Source organism: Chionomys nivalis, chromosome 13, assembly GCF_950005125.1.
Source record: "Chionomys nivalis chromosome 13, mChiNiv1.1, whole genome shotgun sequence".
Classification (NCBI taxonomy): domain Eukaryota; kingdom Metazoa; phylum Chordata; class Mammalia; order Rodentia; family Cricetidae; genus Chionomys; species Chionomys nivalis.
This window is the reverse complement of record NC_080098.1, coordinates 42,966,990-42,983,802: the sequence shown is the minus strand read 5'-3', so window position 1 is coordinate 42,983,802 and position 16,813 is coordinate 42,966,990. Positions and strand designations below refer to the sequence as shown.

Genomic DNA, 16,813 nt, shown 5'->3' with positions numbered 1-16,813 from the left:
AGTCTTTTCTTCTCCAGTTTATCCACTACCTGCAGTTCAGATGAAACTTTCACAAACTACCAGATTCTCTTTGAGCACACCTTAACCGGCCTCCTGTCTCCATCATTTATTTGAAAGTTGTTTCTGCCAGGATCATCCCTTTGACAGCTATGCCTAACCCAGTGGTAAGTTTTAGAGCCTATCTAAAGATGTTAAGTCCTGGATGGCACTTTTCAGAGATATTAGTTCCTTTGCCTCAACACTCCATGTTTTCTAACCATTATTCTACTTTCCTGAGGGCAGGTCCTTATCTCTTTTGCATTTTTCTTAACTGTTCATTTCTGAGAAACTCAATTTCCCAGATTTGCTATAGCAACTCTGCTATCTCCCCAGAACAGTGTAGTGCTGGGTGGGGCAGTTATCAGCGATAATGTTTCAGATTTAGCATGCTTCCCCTCCCCCAGCCCACTCAGCTCTCCATCTCGGCGACTCAGCAGCTGCAGCTCTCTTCCCTGCCTCTCCAATTTCAGAATTTAATCTAGTAATGTCTCACCTTCACAGTCGTGTGTTTTTTGTTTCTTTAGCCCAGTCCTGAATTTCTCCTTTAGCAAACACATTGTAGAAAGTTAGGCACGTCACATTAATGCCTGACATCAAGAAGAAGATTTTATGCCATGCGTTTTCTGGATCCTGAGGGATTGAAATACAAATAAGTGTGAGTGGCCGAGCTTTATTTTATATCTGACAGTATTTAGAATACAGCATTAAAATAGTATGTAGACGCAACACAGGTCACTTAAGCATTCAAAACACTCATAAATGACAATGAAAGCCCTCATTTCACTCGACACCAGTAACTACTTCTAATTACATATATATAAATTTACAAATTTCTGTTTTCACCAGCTATTAATACAACATTAATATGACAGTTTCTTTTTTTAATTGGGGGGGATTTATTTATTTATTTTGGTTTTTTGAGAAAAGGTTTCTCTGTGTAGCCCTGATTGACCTGAATCTCACTCTGTTGACCAGACTGGTCTCAAACTTAGAGATCCACCTGCCTCTCCCTTCTGAGTAGTGAGAGCAAAGGGGTGCTACACCACTGCCAGGCAATATACCAGTTTCTTGTAAATAATGCATCTTTTTGGCATGATTTATTATTTTGGAACTTCCTATCTCTTTCAAGACACCTTATGCAGACAATGGTGTGTTGTATCAGATAGTCACGTATGGATAGGCATGTAGGGAAAGTGTGTTTTCAAATGCAGTTGGCCGATTTAACCATTTCTATGCACTGCCGCTATTATTTTTAGCCATCCTACGTACAGTAATTATTATTTTGCTATGATCATATGATTTCACATTTCCCATGGCAGGGCTCTGACACAATTAAAAGAAATGGACACATGCTAGTTGAATAAAAACATTATCATTTCCCACAAAAATAATTTAAACTTTTATTTGGGATTGTATTTACCAACAGATCTTATAACAGAACTCAAAATCATTTTACAGATTTTCAAGTCTTTTAATTCAAGAAATGGTGTATCTTGCCATTTATGAGAATTTTTTAATTCTTTAAAAACTATCTCCTGATTTCTCCACAGATATGTAAATTATTTATTAAATATATTCTTAGATATTTTATTTTAGGGCTATAAATTGTATACTAAAATTATCTCTGTGCTATTTATTCAGATATTTAGAAAATACTTCATATGGACATTGGTTTATATAATTTATATATTTATACTCTACCAGCAACCACGCCAAACTGTTAATTGTCATACTTTAGCTGTAGCCTTCTGGTTATCTTTGAATGTCACCTACTTAATTCTTCCTCTTTTCATGTCCATTTTTCATATTTTCACTAGAATACAGCACAAAGCTACTAAGATCATTGCATCCTTTTCTTTCTCACAGTGTCAAAGGAAAACAATCTCACAGTGCACTGAGATGTTTGCTGTGGGGTTTAAGTCAGTGTTTCTCTTCCCTCACACTGAGGAAAGACAACAAGATTCCTTCCTGGGTAGAGATAGCATTGCAAAGTTCTAAAACCACATTTCCTCGTGCCTTCCGAAAGTTAGTAGAGAAGTTTGTTCAGCTGACAATAATTGGAAATCAGTTCAAGGTATTCAAGAGACACAGCAGAAAACCAGGGTGTGGCTGGCTCTTAAGGCTCAGAAAGAGAACTAATCCTAGTTGCCTTGAGTTTCCCCTCTTTAGTGAGGCCAGCGTTCCTCCCAGGGAGTTTCTGTGGTGCTGTCTGTGGCTTCTGCCTTTATGACACCATAAGCATGCACAGCAGGATTTGGGGAAGCTCTTTGGTGGGAAATGTGGCCACAATATATGCTGACCACCTCACCCTGTACCTTGCTATGTGGCGGGTGTAAGAAATTTCCAAGACAACTAATCAACCTAGGAGCTTGCCCTCCAAACAAACCAGTTGAGGAGCTACTGAAATTGACAGGAGGTGGGTTTGGGGTAGATAAGGACCCTTTTGTATTCTATACTGTAGAAGGTGCTTTAGTGCTCCTGTAGGTAGACAGGCATCCGCACGTGCATGTTATCAATAGCTTAGACCGCACACAGGACTAGCAGCTGGCTGTTCTGAGATAATGTTCCAGCCCGGGTGGAGGAACAAGGGTTGATATAGTCAGACACTAGTTGGACTCAGCATTTCAGGAAGGAACTGGTCTCAAGCTCCTGGAGAACGAGGGGAAAGTGCAAGGCACAATACACAGACATCACAAGTCTCCAAAGTGTCCTGATCATCTGACCAGCAGGGCAAGACAGACCTCTAGAATGATTAACTGCTTCCCTTTAAGCCAGCTGGCTACAGTTTTTCCTAGGATATTAACCCACCGCCTTCTCAACTCACTGAATCAAACATTCTGGATAGTACTACGAAGAGATGCAATTCCTGTCTCTGCTCACAGCTTTTGCGGTGGCAGGGAGTGTGACCCTGAGTAGTGTGGATGCAGAATGAGGGTGCAGCCCTTTCTCGCCACACAAGCCCATCCAGGCTTTGCTTTTTCGGGTAAATGTGTGTCCGTTGATCCACAGCAGCCAGTGGCCCTGTAGTCATTCACCTCCTTGAAATCAAATTTTCTGAATCTCTAAAATGTTATTTTATTTGCTTTTATCAAGAGGAAGCATGGGTTTTCACACTGGTGTTATCTATGTGTGTCACAGGCTGTGTTCATGAGAGAACATGCGTGTGCCCTGGCATGGAAGTGGAGGTCAGAGGACATGTTTGTGAGTTGCTTCTCTCTTCCCACCTTTATGTGGCTTCTGGGTTTTGAACAAGGTTGATAGGCTTTTACAGAAAGTGCTGTACCCCTGAGCCCTCTTACCAGCCTGAAACACATTTTTTTTTTTAAGTAACTTTAAATTGGTGGAGTCTTTCAACTGTGTCCACCAAGAGGATTTTAAGGAATTCTGGGACAACTTTAGATGCAGTGCCTCAGTAGAAGCTACAGCGCCTTCCAACCTTCAGCCCCGTGTCTTCCTGTCTTTAACTTTTTTCCTGACAAAGTTCCTTTTGGTGCTTTCACCACCCTTGCTCAGCCAAATCCTGTGTCAAAAGCTACTGTTCTCTGTTAAAACCATAGACCCATTTCCTTTCAAACAGCCGAAGAAGTCTCAGTACGACCAGCTGACACACAGTGAGAAAGAATATATTGTCTGTAGGAGTGTAGACTCAGAAGACCATCTGCTGTTGTAGTCTCCTCCAAGGTGTGTGTGTGTGTACTTTTTTAATACAATTAATAGCAAAACCAAAAGCTACAACTAAGCTTACCTGCATGCTACTTACCTGATTAAGGATCAACCCAGCTACAGTTGAAGAAATTAGGCCTCCAATCATTCCAATTAGAGCTGAAACTGCTTTAATAAACCCATAATAGCTGTACAAAAAGGAAAGAGAACAAGGGTGGAAAGTGGTACAAATGCTTCAGGCAAAGCTACCCCAATCCAGTGAGGCTCGCAGGGGGAACTGCTGATGCTATGAACACCTATTCCAACTGCCTACATTCATGGCGGAAAGCAGGCATGCACGATAGCAAGTTCTCATTGTTCTACACTGTCAGAAAGGGTTACCTTTAGCAGTAAGGAGTCTATGATATTATGAAAATGATCAGTGTTTAGGGTGCAACCAGCAGTGTTTGAGACTTCCAAGTACAGCCAGGACATTCAGAAGGTGATGGGTGGTCCACAGGCACTGGATTGGAGCTGATGGGGTGGTCGGTAGGAACTGGATTGGGCTGATGACTGAAGGACTCTGTTCACTCGGTCTAATCACACAGACCCTGAGCCCCTGATCCCTGCCAGTGGTCTGATGAGGAGGTGAAAAGGCTGTTTACAGGCAACCATGATTGACCAATCCTGGAGGTTCATAACAGCCTTAGCAGGAAAAGAGCAAGAAAAACAAGGCAGCCACAGAAAGTCGTAGACCCAAGAAAGGCCAAGACTATCAGTCCCACAGAGTGAGGCAGTGCTTAGTCAAGAGCAATTTGGTTCAGGTCTGGGAGCCTTGGCCCTTCAGCCAACACTAGAGGATTTGTATTAGAAGGTCTCTTTGCTCATGAGTAGCAAAGTCTTAGGAATCTTTTGTTTATTTCCTTTGGTCTATACTGTATCACTTTGCTTTCACATGTTTGAAGTGGGAGGAGCTCAGAGCTTGTCAGTTAATCTATCGGCCCCTGCTCAGGAAAGGGTCACAGCTGAATCCTGGGTCTAGCTGAACTGTGAGGTCCTAGATTAGAATTTTGAGCTGAGTCTTGAGCGAGGTGGAGAGTGTATCCTTCTAGGATATTATTCTTTGTTCACCTCTGTTGTGAAGAATACATAGGCTCCTGAGCAGCCGCAGGGCTTGGTGGTGGCAGGGACCATTATCTGGCCTCAGTTTACACAGTTCACCTACTTAGTGTAGCATCAGAACCCTTTGATGGACTTGGAGCGAGTTATGACTTTTCTGAGCCCTTGTTCTGTCTTTATGAACTCCATAAAAATACTAGGACACACACACACACACACATATAAATTAGGTACAAAATTTTAGACTCACCAAGATAGGACAGATGTGGAGTATTTTCTCTGAATTTGTCATATGCAAATGGACTGGACATTTTAATAGCCAAAATAGAATGAATATGGAGTATTTTCTCTGAATTTGTCATATGCAAATGGACTGGACATTGTTTGTAGTGGCATTTCAATTGTATTTTAATAAATAAAGACTGCCTGAAGATCTGAGAGTAAAGCAGTCCCACTAGTCAACCTTATAGATCAGGTTATGGTAATACACCCTTTTAATCCCATTAGCCACAATGATACACAACTTTAATCCTAGTGGTGCACAGCTTTAATCCCAGCCCCAGAGAGGAATATAAGATGGGAACAGCTCTCACACACACAGTCCCATTCTGAGATTCCAGGAGGCAGGATCATCATTTCAGACTGAGGTCAAGGTAAGAGCCAGGGGCTGACTGTTTCACTTTTCAGAACTTCAGGTTGAACCCCAAATTCTAACCCTGAGATTTTATTAATCGTGCATCATTTGGCGCCCAGCATTGTTAGGGGCTTGGCTGCTATGGGCTTGGTTGCTAGACTGGTACTACAGGAGGTGATAGAAAGGTGGGACATCTTGGAAGGCCCTGAGGTTATTGGGAGGATATGCCCTCAAAGGAGATGTAGCCATTCTGTTCCTGACCCTCTTTTCATGTCCCAGATGGGAAGAAGTTTTGGTTTACATGCACTCCTGACCCAAAGCAATGGAGCTAACCCATGAAGGACTAACGTTTCCTGAACTATGACTCCAAATCAACTCTTTCTCATTATAAATAGGTTTACTTCAAGTATTTTTTTATAGTAACAGAAAACTGACTAACACAAATTCCAAACCAGTGGTCATAATTTAAAAATCGAATATTTGAAAACAAATCTCAGTGGCAGTAAAATAAGTCTAAGCTGTTATGAATTAACATCTGAACTCACACCTAATAGCAAGAATAATGAAGTAGACAATCCGCTACTGTGCACATTTTACCTATACTAAATTATTCCAGACTCTTTGCTTTATTATTTTGTTTTCTCTGTGTCTGTGTGTGTGTGTCAGAGACTGTCTCTTTTTAGCCAGGTGGCCTCAGTCTGGTCCTTCTCCTTCTTCTGCCTCCTGACTGCTGGGATAGAAATAGATAAAGAGAGTACATATGACCATACCAAAAAGAATGGTGTTTTAAAATCATTACTTAATAACAAATTAAGAAAAAATACAATAATGTCTTTTAAAAGAACTAGAAAAAGTGTAGTTAAGAATAAATTTTACCAAGGAGTGGACTGATCTGTACTCTAAATAGATAGGACATTGGTGAACCGAAGACATGCCAAGTTTATGGATCAGGGGAATGAAAATTAGCAAAATGTCTGTTTCTTAAAGTGATCCAAATACTCTATTCATGCCTTGTGAAAATCCAAATGATACTTTTCACAGAAATAGAAAAGAAATGGTTAAAATATCTATGGCTTCACAAAGGTGGACAAAGGCATTCCAAGGACAAAGAACAAAGGAGAGGGTCTCACACCACCTGTCCTCAAAATAGACCTCAAACGTATGGCAGCCAACAGGAAAGGAAAAAGGACAATAAATAATATTGGAACCAATTATATCTACTTACAGAAGAGAACAGAATTGTGCCTTCCTTTCGGACAAAATGTTGGCGAGAGACAGAAACCTGAGCTAGTGCGGCAGCCACTGTAGGAAACTCCAAACTGAAGTCCTGGAGTTTCCCACATGCTTCTTTCTCATGGCTTTATAGTGCATTGACTCAAAAGTAACTGAAGACCTGAAACTATAAATCCATGAGAAAGAAGCATGTGGGAAACTCCAGGACTTCAGTTTGGACAACATTTTATTTTTTTGATATGACTAAAAAAAAAATCTCAAGTAACAAAAGCAAGAGAAGAATGGAATGACTTCAAACTACAAACTTTCTTCAATCGGGGAAGCAGTCAGTGGGGTGAAGAAGCAACCTACACAATGGGAGAAATGTAAAGCACACATTCGCTAGGGGTTAGTGTCAGAAATATATCAGAAGCGCAGCTCAGCATCCACCTAGATGAACATGACTAAATAACCCAGATAGAAACTTTTCACCAAAGGCCTAAATGGTCAACAAATACAACATCACCAATCATCAGAGAAATGCTGATTCAGAACTTGTTGCCTTCCATATTAGGATGGCTGAGATGAAAAGGATGAGAGAGGGGTTGGCGAGAGACAGAAACCTGAGCTAGGGCGGCAGCCACTGTAGGAAATGTGGCGCCCCACCGTATGTCCCAGCGCTCTGGCTACTGGGCTCGTATTAGACAGACACGGAGTCAGTGCGTCAGGCATCTGCAATGGCTTATTTATAGCTACATCATCCACTCAGGTAAGACACAAAAATTACCAGCGTCCACCAGCACTGAATGGATAAAGACTGTATGGTCTGCACAACAGAATGCTTTAGAAGAAGGAAAGCCTGTCTTTGTTTAACAACATTCATGAACTTGGAGGATATAATGCTGAGTGAAATAAGCAGGTCACAGAAAGGTCACACGCATGATATCGTGTATGTGTAGAATATAAAAAGTTGAATTCGTTGACGCAGAGGATAGAAAGGGTGTTATCAGAGTCTAGGGGTGAAGCGAGACATTTAGGAAGACACTGACTGAAAGATGCGAAATTCCAATGAGAATGAATAAGTTCAAGAGACCCATCAAACAGCACAGTGCCTGCCATTAACAGCAATGGACTGTAATCTTGAAAACAGCTACTATGATAGATTTTAAGTACTTTCATTACAAAAATAAGGAACTGTATGAGTAATATATATATTACATAACTCCATTTAATCATCCGACAATGTGTCCATTTCAAAACATTGTCCTGTACATAAGAAATGCATGCCATTTTATTTATTAATGCAAAAGTAAGTAAATTTTAAGAGAGCCCCACCTGGGAGCAATATCCAAGGCATTGATGTGCTGTCCACAGAAGGAAAAGCTCAGTGTCGAGTTGGCGAGTGTCAGGAAGATGATGGTGCTGTAGAAGCTGGAGCTCAGGTAGAGCAGGCACATGATGAAGATCACAGGAGAGAGAATCCCTGCAGAACGATCCAAACCGTACAGTTAGGTGCTTCTGAACACAGGGCCGAAGGACTTCCCTACGTGCTCGTCTGTCCTGGCTCTTCCTTACCTAGCGTAGAGAAGAGTTTCCGCACGTTAGCTACGCTGAAAATCTTCCGGGACAGGAGGAAGTCTGCCAGCTGACCTGCTACGATGCCACAGACGTAAGCAAGCAGATAGGAGAGACTGGACAGCAGCCCATTCTGAGGAGGGAACACCATCCTGAGTGCACACGGTGGAGACGCAGTGCCCTGCAGCCAGTGCGTTCACTGGATTTCAGTAACTAATGTGTACTTTACACTTGGAGATGTGACTCAGTGGTTGAGTTCTTGTCTGCCATGCCAAAGGTGCTGGGTTCAATCCCCAGTCCCGTCTAATTAATGCATGAATTAAATGTGTGCTTTGATCCAGGATACTATCCAGTACCAGAACTGTGTCTGGGAACACAAGGTCCAAGGAAAGCGAAACATAGTTTTGCGGTTAGTAAGAATTGTCACAATCCTCTATAGACTTTTGTTTTTAGTATCATGGGACCTGGAAAACTGCAAGAGAAGACTACTGAGAACAGGAAGTGTCAGCCCTGAGGGAAATGATAGGGGATAGAGATGATAATTGATGACAGACAATTGCATGTTTGCTCTAACTAGGAATGACTCCATGGTTTCATTAAGTTGAATCAGTGAGAGCTTGTATGATCACGGCACTATGCTGGCCACTACCCAGAGGCAATAAGTACATCACACAACATTCCAAAGTTGGGAGCCCAGACTCCATTTCTAAGGGAGTCTTTTCTGCGTTACCTTGATATCAAATGATAGGAAGTTCCAAGCATAACTGGCATCCAATGTCAGATAAGCAATGGGAATCCTTTAAGTGTAACACCTAAAGCCCGGGAATTGTGGTTCTATCCCAAGACAATGGGTTGACAAGAGCTGGACACGGTGGCAGAGTAACTTTTATATTAGGACTCCATTTCCTGAAGAGAATGGTACTGTCAAGCTATTTTCATTTTCTTGAGATAAAAAAATCTCACACTGTGGCTCAGGTTAGGCTCAAAGTTAGAGCAACCTTCCTGCTTCAGGTATGAAAGCACTTAGATGATAGGCAGGCATTCACCACAATACTAACTTGTAACAAGTCTCAAGTAACAGGCTAAGACACATATTGGGGGATCCTGGGGATCTGTGTGGAAATGTGGCTGCATGTGTGTTGATGGAAGAATTTCAGACACTGTGTTTATACCAACACCCTTTGTCTGGACAGAGTTCACATGTAGGAAACCATGCATCTCCAGGTAAAGTTCACTAGCCAGTGTAGGAGGCAGGCAAAGACTGAGTCTGTGGTCATAAGACACAGAGAGATAAGTGGGGAGAAGTCCTTTATGAGTTAAAGATGAGAACAGGTGGTACACCTACCTCTCTAATGTTAACATGAAGCACGGTGTTGATAAATGTTGGAGTGTACGTAACCAGAAGGCTGTTGGACCATATGAAAGCAAAGGTATTGAGGATAATAGCCCAGAGCGGAAGAGACTTAAGCATAGCTTTGATTGGCAGAGATTCTCTGCGCGAGCTGACCTGGGAAAGAAATCAAGAATCATTCAAAATGAGGATCATCTGGAATGTGTTTTGTTTGGAGCAGAATGTAGAAGCTGCCCAAAAGGAGCTCAGTGTTCTACCTGCTGGGGAAGAGAGGATGTGATGTAAGCCTTCTCACTGCTGCTCATATACGGGTGGTCCTTGGGGTCATCATAGAACAGAAGGAACCAGCAAAGACTCAGGATACAACCAAAAATACCTATCAGAGAATCACATGTTACAAGGAAGTTCTACCTGGAGTTTTGGATCAAGCACATTTCCGAGCATCGGCCTGAGAATATAGGTGGTCTTTTTCTTCTCTGAAACCCTGGGAGGCTCAGACTTTGATGGTCTTTGTAACCACAGCTGGCCCTTGCTGTGGTGTGCATGTTACTGATATGCTCCTGTCAGTGAACCCTTTGTTCTGGCCTGATCCAGTGAGTCTGTCTATTCCCTTAGGGTTCCCTAATGTTGGGCCTTTATATTTTCAGATTGGTAATGGCTCCATACCTCAAGAGGGAGCCATTCTGAGCTTGCACAGAGCTAGACAGCCACACATCCACTGCTGCAAGGGTAGATGTGTTTCCCTATTCTGACTCAGCCTTTGGCACCCTATGGGAATTAGGCACTTTCTGTAACCTTCTGACACTGACTTAGCCATAGATGGCTTGAATAAATAGCAACAGGCCTCTGCTCCTGTACTTTCCTTTTGAATTTGGACAATAGAAAGCCTGGGAAGGCTTCTTCTTCTTCTGGAAACATCAAGTGGTGGATGATGCCAGTGCAGTGAGAGGGCCCAGAGGACCTGGGGGCCCAGCATTAGGGGCCAGGCAGGGGTCTTAGGGGCCTCGGGGCTCACAGGGGTCAAGCTGAAGACAAGGAGCGGATCCCCGTCACCAAGCGGGACCGCCTGGTTAAGGAGATGAAAATCGAGTCCCTAGAGGAGATCTACCTGTCCTCCCTGCCCATTAAATTGTTAAGTTATAAGAGATGTAGATTTTTGTGTTTATTCTTAAACTTTGATGCCTTACTGGGATTTTATAAAAAGAGACTCACCGAAAATGTAGAAAACCATGGGCCAACCCAGAAGATCACAGATGAATCCACTCACAAGAAGGACAATAAATGGTCCCATTACAAATCCTAATCAAAGGGCAGAAAAGACATCCCTGTTAACTTAACAAAGGCACCTGAAAATCCAGCCAATAAACCTCTATGTGGTAATGAACAATCTCCATGGAAGAAGTTTGTTTCCAGTGCTCAGGAGGAACAGAGAATGTCTTTTCTCTCTTTTTCTGTTGTTTGAGGTAAGGACACTGCATTTTCATTCTGAAACAGTGTGTGTGTGTGTGTGTGTGTGTGTGTGTGTGTGTATCCATGTATATTCATTTGGATGCCAGAGGTTGAAGTCCAGGGTTTTCTTCTCCTACTCTCTGTATTGAGACAAGTTCTTCAAGGTCTTTCAATGAACTTAAAACTCACTGTTTCAGCAGGGCTGGCTGGCCAGTGAGCTTTTGGCCTACATCTGTCTCTGCGCCAACTGTGCTGGGATGATAAATGCGTGATCCCATGTCTGCTACTTTACATGGGTGCCAGGCTCCTCATACTCCTGTGGGAAGCACTTTATCCACTGAGTCATCTTCTCTCTCCTAATTAAAGCAAGAATATTGCAGGGATGTTTCTAAAGCCCCTAGCAACTCAAAGCACAAGTTTTTAAATGGCTCTCAGAAAGACCATGACACAAGGAGATGAAATGGGACTTAACCATGCTTGGCTTAAGTACTTACCTGATAAAGTCATGGAGGTAAGTCGGCCTCGTTCTAAGGGAGGTGCCCATTTGACCCATATTTCATGTTGGCCTGTTGATACTGTCCCCTGAAAAGAAAATGAAAAATGAGGGTTTTGAACTATAATACTCTGAATCCGAGCTCTATGTCTGTTTGAATCATGTCTTAATACCTGGGCTACTCCCTGGAGTACTCGACACACAATGACCAAAGCTGCTCCAGCTTGGGCTGCTGGTGGGATAAGCATGGATAGCACAGAGCTGAGGAGCATTGAAAACCCAAGTATTCTCTTCATTGGATATAGTCCAGATAGGTACCCAACAGGAATCTGAACCACGACCATACCAAAGAAGACAGAACTGAGGATAAGCCCTTGAATATCAAGACTCCAAGAATACACAGGGTTCTAAAAGGAAAAAAAGAGAGGAAACATGACTGAGGACTCTACATTGGAGATAAAATCTGGTGTTTATGGGTTCCAGGAGTGTGGATTTCCTGCTCAGTCTGTTTAAAGTAGTCCTTCCTCTTCCTAAAGTTTATTTTTGTCTCAAAACAACTTTGTTATCTTATAATGTCATTTTGCATATGTATTTACATTTTATCATTGATATTTTCAATTATAGATTAAGTATCTCTTATCGGAAATGCTGGGACCAGAAAGATTTCAAATTATTTTGGATATTGGAGATGCTGGCAGAAGTCGTGAAACAACCGATTACATTGTACCCATAGTTAGGAAAGAGACAAATGCTGAAGCCCAGCCTGTTTTCTCTTTTTATTCATACCAAAAGGCCAGTCCACTGAATGTTGTCATCTACATTTAGTGTGAGTTTCCCCACCTCAGTTAACACAATCTAGAAACTCCCTCACAGACGTGAGGTGTGTCTCCTAGGTGACTCTTGATCCCTGACAAGTTCCAGTCAAAGTTAACCATATTTTTCATTTCCCTTGGTAAGGTACATTCTTTTTTGCCCCCATTTCTTTCCCAAAGTTCTTACTCTAAAGAAGTTCTAACTCTTAGGTTTTATTACCCCTTAACCTGAAATCATACAACAAACCCTTCCAAAATGTCGAATTATTCTTTTTACTTATTAAAAGGTTTGTTTATGTATTTAGCTGTTTTATCTGCATGTATGTCTGCACACCAGACGAGGGCATCAGATCCCATAGGATTACAGTTATAGACTGCCATGAGCTGTTAAGTTTGTGCTGGGAATTGAACTCAGGACCCCTGGAACAATGGTCAGTGCTCTTAACAGCTGAGCCATCTCTCCAGCCTTTGAGCTGTTCTTTAATCACAGACTATGCCTATCTGGGTTCTTACTCATAGTTAAAACTTGAGCTTCATTTTATAATTATTTTTATTATTATCTTGTCAATAATATACGTCCTCTGTAGAAACTAGCTACCAAGATAAAGTTTTAAACTTATACTTCATACTTCCAATATACCTTTCCATCATCCAGTCTCTCCACTGCAGATCCATTGGGTAAATGGGGTGGCTCTGTTCTGTTCACCATGGCTACCATGGTGAGGTTCAGGCACACTCTCTGAGCCATGATGACAATGTTACAGAAGTGCAAAACGACAGCCAATCCATAGCGAAAGGAGCAGAAACCTGGAACTGGGAAGTAGAAAAGAACATCTCAATTTGTAACACAGTTCAAGAAAAAAAAATGCAGGCATTCGGAACTTTGATATCCTAGACAGTAAGTTAAAATTTTACTGTAAAAACATCCTTCTAGAAATTGCCATATAAAAGGAAGATGTGGGACTTATATAATAATCCCTATTACCTTAAGACATCATTCCAGTTAGAATGTCCTGGAATGTTAATCCAGTTTGCAAATGTTTTGGTGAGTGTCTATTTTAAAGAAACCATGGACAAATACCCTGGGTTTTCTTTGGAAGTAGGACCCCTTAATATTATCAGTCGTATTTTATCTCAAAGAAACTGCTTTGATCTTCAAACTGATATGACTACTCTGGTTGAGAAACTCATATTTTTACATTGTGATTTTTTTTTGAAGAGAATAAATTTACTGAGAAAGTATCAAGCTATAGTAAAGAATGTAATATTGGTATAAAACCAAGCACGCTCATCAGTGGAGAAAATCAGGAATTACAGAAATACATGTGCATCTAGGACTAAATGATGTGTGTGTGTTTGTGTGTGTGTGTGCGCGTATGTGTGTGTATGTGTGTGTGTGCACACACATGCTGCATGTTGGTATAGATGCTCATATTGGGGAAAGTGGTTGCACATTTATGGAGTCCAGAGGTCAATGCTGAGTGTCTTCCTCTATTGTTCTCCACCTTATCTACCTTAGTTTTTGAGGAAGCATCTCTCATGAAACCCTGGATCCCTCTGGTTAGGCTAGACTGTCTGGCTAGCAAAGCACAGGAATCCTCCTGTGTCTGTCTCCTCCCTACCAGGATGACAGACACATATCACCACACCTAGCCTTTTATATGGGTGCTGGGGATCTGAAGTCAGATCACTGTACTAGTGTTGCAAAAGCTTTCTTGACTGATCCATCGCCCCAGGCTAAAGAACTAGTCACCAAAGCTGTCTACCATAGGGATCTATTGTTATGGAGTTCCCTAACAGTCAAAAATAATCAGCTTGCCCTCTCCTTTATCCAAAACCAGCAGTGAGAAGCCCCACCATGCTGAATCCATCTTACATCTGTCTGACTGCTCCATCTGTGTCCTCTAAACATAAATTTAAAGGCTTGTGTGATTCAATCACTTTCCCTTGATAATTTCCCTGTTTAACTAGGAAATAGTTTGCATGTATCAGGGTTAGGATGTCTTAGGAGTGATCTTATAATTCTGTCTACTGTGGTCCACCATCTGACTTCTAAACATTTATGTTCATCACACATGCAAAACATAGCCAAGCCATCTTAAGCATCCCCAACCCCCATTTTATTGTAATGTTACCTTGAGCCTCATCAAAAAGTCATAACTTCAAATTGCAAAATCTGACCATCTAAATCAGTCCCCGATGACCCTTTTAGAATCAATGCAACTAGGGTACAATATTTATCTGTGGGCTTGCTAAAGAGGCAAATGTAAGTTCTTACTACTCCCAACATACAATAATGGGATGGGCATACACAAAACTACAAACATTAAAATTCAAAAGAGAAAAAAGTCACGAATCCACAATGGGTTTGAAATCCATCTGAACAAATACTGTGTTTTAAAAGATGAATTTTTATCCTAGTTATAAAATAAAGTGGTATAGACTATGATAATCCAATATATGTATTGTGATTGTCAATTTCACCATATTGAGAAACTACTATAAAAGCGGTAACTTATACTTGTGGGTTTGTTGTGAGAATGTATCCAGAAAGGGTTGGAATCTGGGTGTCTAGTCAGATGAGTATTTTTTTTTCCAGTAAGTTCATAGTGAATGCTACCTCTCATGCTGGCCAATCAACATAATGTCATGTTGATTAATGTTAAATCGACCCCTGCGATACCTTGCAAAAGAGGAAAATAATCAAGATCCCTGTGAACTAACTTATAACACCGGGTTAGAAGATTGACAGTTATTCATGGGCACAGCATTCACCAAACCTCACTTATCTATGGCTGTTGCTCAATGCTCAATCTGCCAGCAACAGAGACCAACATTGAGCCCACCATAAGGCAGTTCCTGTGCATGACCAGCTAGCAACTGATAGCAGATAGATTATATTAGATAATTTCCTGCATGGATAGGTCAGTGTTTTATATTTACTAGGGAGACAGTTATTCTGGATATGAATTTATCCTTCCTCTAGAAATAACTTTATCTGAATTCGAAAAATGCCTTATTCCCCATTATGGTGTTCTATACAACAGGAGCTCACTTCACATCCAGAGGTGTGCAGCAGAGGGTCTGTGTTCATAGATTTATTGGTCTTACCTCACTTGTGGTTGAATGGCCTTTATGAGGACACAGTTACAGCATTAACTTGGTGGCAGTACTCTGCCGGACTGGAACAATATTCTGCTAGAGACTGTGTATGCTTAAATCAGCATCCAACACATGGTGCTGTTTTCCCGTAGTTAAAGTTTATGAATCCAGGAACCACGGGGAGAGATAGAAACCATCACCCCTAGGGATGTGGCAGCAAACGTTTCGCTTCCTATTTTCAGGATCTACTCTGCTCTGTTGGCCTCTACCTATTGCTGCCAGGGGGAGAAATTCAGACACTGGTGGCAAAGCAAGGACTCCATTGGGCTAGAAAACAGAGCTTCTCCCCTGGGGGACTTTGGGGTCCTCAGCCTCTGGGGTGATGAGCTATGAATGGAGTTAAAGCGTTCATGGGGTGATAAATCTGATCTTCCAATAGGGAAATACGGTTTCTATTCTGTAACTTGACAAGGAAGAGTATGGCAAACAGGCACGGTCTTTTAGAGTCTCTCCTAGTGTTTCCCAGACTAGTGTTTAAGGTCAATGAGACTCATTCACAACGCTGTGCAAGCACAACTACAAATGGTCCAGGCCTTCGGGACTCAAGCTGCAGATGCCACACTAGGTAAAGAACCACAGTCCTTTGAGGTGCTTTATGAAGGCAAAGGCTGCAGGAATGGTAGTTACAAACATCAGCCACGACATCTGACATATATATAAATACTAAGTATGGCATGTGAGAGTCCCAGGAAAAACAATGGCGATTATCATGATATTATTATTCCCTATTTTGTTAAGTATACATTTGTGTCTATATATGCATGCATCAATCAAATTTATTTTCTTTCTCCTATTTTGTTTTTCCCCTTTAATATAGGGCTTGTGGATGATATACAAATATTTAAGCACTGTTAGTTGCATCATAGTTATGGGATGTTGGAAGAGCATTAAGAATCATATGGAAACTTTTTGCCTTTTCTGAATATTTCCAAATTAATGCTTCCATAGACCAGGTCTCTCACTCGCCGCCAGTGATGCTGTGTTTAAGAAGGTGGACCCTGTACCACAGGACAACACTACCTTTCTTGGCAAGACACTGGTTCTCCATTTGATGCTTCTCTTCTTGTTTGTGGGTTTGATCTCCATGCACTGTGGATTCAAAGCACACTGGTCAGCATATGAAAGGAAGCAACTGACCAAGCACTAGGGAATCCTGTCTGACTGAAAGCCAGGGTCAAAGGATGACTAACCCCATCACTCCAGTGCCCTTTCACCCCCAGGGAGGAGCTTAGTTAATATTCCACTTTTGTGGGTTTTTTTTTGTGGTTCACTTAAAATTTATTGAAAATCTGTTAACTAGAAACCCTGTCAATCCAGTTTTTTTA

At 41.6% G+C, this 16,813-nt stretch overlaps 1 protein-coding gene across 1 annotated transcript; it reads right to left on the bottom strand.

Annotated features, from left to right (window-relative positions):
* Window positions 1-534: 534 nt before the first annotated feature.
* Slc17a1 (solute carrier family 17 member 1) lies at window positions 535-16,536 on the bottom strand. The gene is made up of 11 exons (XM_057788052.1): window positions 16,509-16,536; window positions 12,967-13,139; window positions 11,688-11,921; window positions 11,516-11,603; window positions 10,785-10,871; window positions 9,830-9,948; window positions 9,567-9,728; window positions 8,222-8,354; window positions 7,982-8,129; window positions 3,800-3,890; window positions 535-669 (listed from the first exon to the last, which is right to left on the bottom strand). The coding sequence occupies exons 1-11, from the start codon at window positions 16,534-16,536 to the stop codon at window positions 535-537; spliced, it is 1,398 nt and encodes a 465-aa protein (XP_057644035.1).
* Between the last annotated feature and the right edge of the window lie 277 nt (window positions 16,537-16,813).